Here is a 2707-nt window from a genome sequence, read left to right as displayed (position 1 = left end):
GTGTTGAACCTCCACAGCCAGGCGTCTCCGGTGGCCAGAGCTCCCAGCATGCCTCCTGTTGAGACCAGCTATATCCCTCCTCCTCCCCCTCTCATACAGGACTACAGCCACTACTACCACACCCCCAATGACCTGGACCTCAACTTCTTCTCATTCCTCCAGGGAGACAACCATCAGGTAATGACTTCACAGGATAGAACCATCAGGTAATGACTTCACAGGATAGAACCATCAGGTAATGACTTCACAGGATAGAACCATCAGGTAATGACTTCACAGGATAGAACCATCAGGTAACGACTTCACAGGATAGAACCATCAGGTAACGACTTCACAGGATAGAACCATCAGGTAATGACTTCACAGGATAGAACCATCAGGTAATGACTTCACAGGATAGAACCATCAGGTAATGACTTCACAGAATAGAACCATCAGGTAATGACTTCACAGGATAGAACCATCAGGTAATGACTTCACAGGATAGAACCATCAGGTAATGACTTCACAGGATAGAACCATCTGGTAATGACTTCACAGGATAGAACCATCAGGTAATGACTTCACAGGATAGAACCATCAGGTAATGACTTCACAGGATAGAACCATCAGGTAATGACTTCACAGGATAGAACCATCAGGTAATGATTTCACAGGATAGAACCATCAGGTAATGACTTCACAGGATAGAACCATCAGGTAATGACTTCACAAGATAGAACCGTCAGGTAATGATTTCACAGGATAGAACCGTCTGGTAATGACTTCACAGGATAGAACCATCTGGTAATGACTTAACAGGATAGAACCATCAGGTAATGACTTCACAGGATAGAACCATCAGGTAATGACTTCACAGGATAGAACCATCAGGTAATGACTTCACAGGATAGAACCATCCGGTAATGACTTCACAGGATAGAACCATCAGGTAATGACTTCACAGAATAGAACCATCCGGTAATGACTTCACAGGATAGAACCATCAGGTAATGACTTCACAGGATAGAACCATCAGGTAATGACTTCACAGAATAGAACCATCAGCATTACAACATGGTGACGACCCTCCCTCCTCTCTGCTCTCTGTAGCATTACAACATGGTGATGGCTGCAGCTGCTGCTGCCTCGGCTTCAGAAGACCATGAACTTCTCCTCAACCGCTTCCTGCCCTATAGCTCCTCCCAGATGTTCCTGGACCAACCAGGGACCCCCGGGGGCGGGAGTAACGCCCTGCCAGCAGCCAATGGGGGCAGCAACAGCGGGAGCAGCTCCAGTCTTGTTTCATCCAATAGTTTAAGAGAGAGGGATGGAGAGAGGGATGGAGAGAGGGATAGAGATGGAGACAGGGACAGCCAGTCGAGCAGGTCTGACGCAGCGGCCGCAGTCATATATGGCTCCATACCAGACGTGATCTCGTTAGACTGAAGGGAGGCGAGAGATCGTTCACAGAACGGGAAAAACAACTTGAGGGAGAAAATAGAAACGGAAGGAGATGAATAAAGAAAAACGTAGGAGAAAACAATGCTATGTACAGAGAGGAAAAATCTATTTTCAATTTGACTTATTATATCTATAAGCTCCCGACGACGATGACGATGATGATGATGATGAGTAACTTCAGTTGATATTTTTCTGTGGATACTGAAGATTTTTTTCACAGCCTCTTCCTTCACGTGCCCCCCCCCCCCCCCCCCCCCGATTATATCTGACCTTTTGTACTTCGTTTTTACTGTTTTATTTCAATATTCCACATCGACGGCATTATTTTTGTCTCAAAACATGTTTGGACTTGTGCTTCGGAGCGAGAAGAGGAATTTGTCCGTTTGTTTGTTTTTCGTCATCACTGTAGATTTTTTTTTCCTTTTTAAAACGTTAATTTCTTACTGTGGTCAATAATATTGTATTTAATTATTTTCAAGGTATTATTTATTATATGCTTTTAAGTTGTGTTGGATCAATGTGTGCTGTGTAAAAAGCATTCCCTATGCTCCATGTTGTTGCCACTAGGATCACACAGGCTAGCCTGGGTGCAGTCTCTCTGCTGTCATGCATAACAACGAGTGGAATGGTAGCACAGACAGACTGGTACCCAGGCTGGTTATACATCCACTACTGTGGTTTCTCTGGTTTGTGTGCTCATCTCTCTCATCTCTTTCAGTTAGCCGAGGAAACTTTACTGCAGCCTCCATCCTTAGTTGTTTTCACATTTAAAGAAATATTAGGAAAATAGTATTGAAATTGGCATCATAGTTACACACAGCAAATTGAAATGATGATGTGGGGAAATGGAGAGGAGGACAAAAGGATTTCAATCCGGTGTATTACTATGGTACCTTATTAAATGCACTATTTTCATGCAGGGTGTATCTTTGACTCCCCTTTTTTCACCAGGTCATCTAAAGAAAACAAAAACTCAAGTATATTGAAGTTGCATTTGTTTTGGAACAGAGAACAAACTGCATGGCTTTTCATGCCTGCTATCTCTGTCCGTCTCTTCTCTGTCCGTCTCTTCTCTGTCTCCTCTCACCTCACCAGAGTCCAGTAGCTCTATAACCTGTGTCCTTGTGGTCTGATTTAGAGTTGTCAGTGTGACTGTGCTAGAATTCCTATTGAATGCCTGACGGAGACGTCCTGTGACAGCAGCATCACGTGCCGCGTCCACACTAAAGGGCCGACCTGGACGGTACTGTGATGGCTTGGGGAT

General features: G+C 44.4%; 1 protein-coding gene across 2 annotated transcripts in view; it reads left to right on the top strand.

Moving 5' to 3' along the window:
- pias1b (protein inhibitor of activated STAT, 1b) overlaps positions 1–1510 on the top strand; it is a 21654-nt gene extending 20144 nt beyond the window's left edge. For both annotated transcript variants that reach the window (XM_029759539.1, XM_029759540.1), the window contains exons 12-13: positions 1–177; positions 1093–1510. The exon at positions 1–177 is cut by the window's left edge and continues 1 nt beyond it. In XM_029759539.1, coding sequence (XP_029615399.1) covers positions 1–177; positions 1093–1428 — 513 coding nt within the window. In that variant the 3' untranslated portion in view covers positions 1429–1510. The remainder of the gene's footprint in view (positions 178–1092) is intronic.
- Positions 1511–2707: the final 1197 nt, after the last annotated feature.

Source organism: Salmo trutta, chromosome 7, assembly GCF_901001165.1.
Source record: "Salmo trutta chromosome 7, fSalTru1.1, whole genome shotgun sequence".
NCBI lineage: Eukaryota > Metazoa > Chordata > Actinopteri > Salmoniformes > Salmonidae > Salmo > Salmo trutta.
Note: the sequence above shows the minus strand (reverse complement) of the source record. Positions and strands in the feature narration are given on the sequence as shown.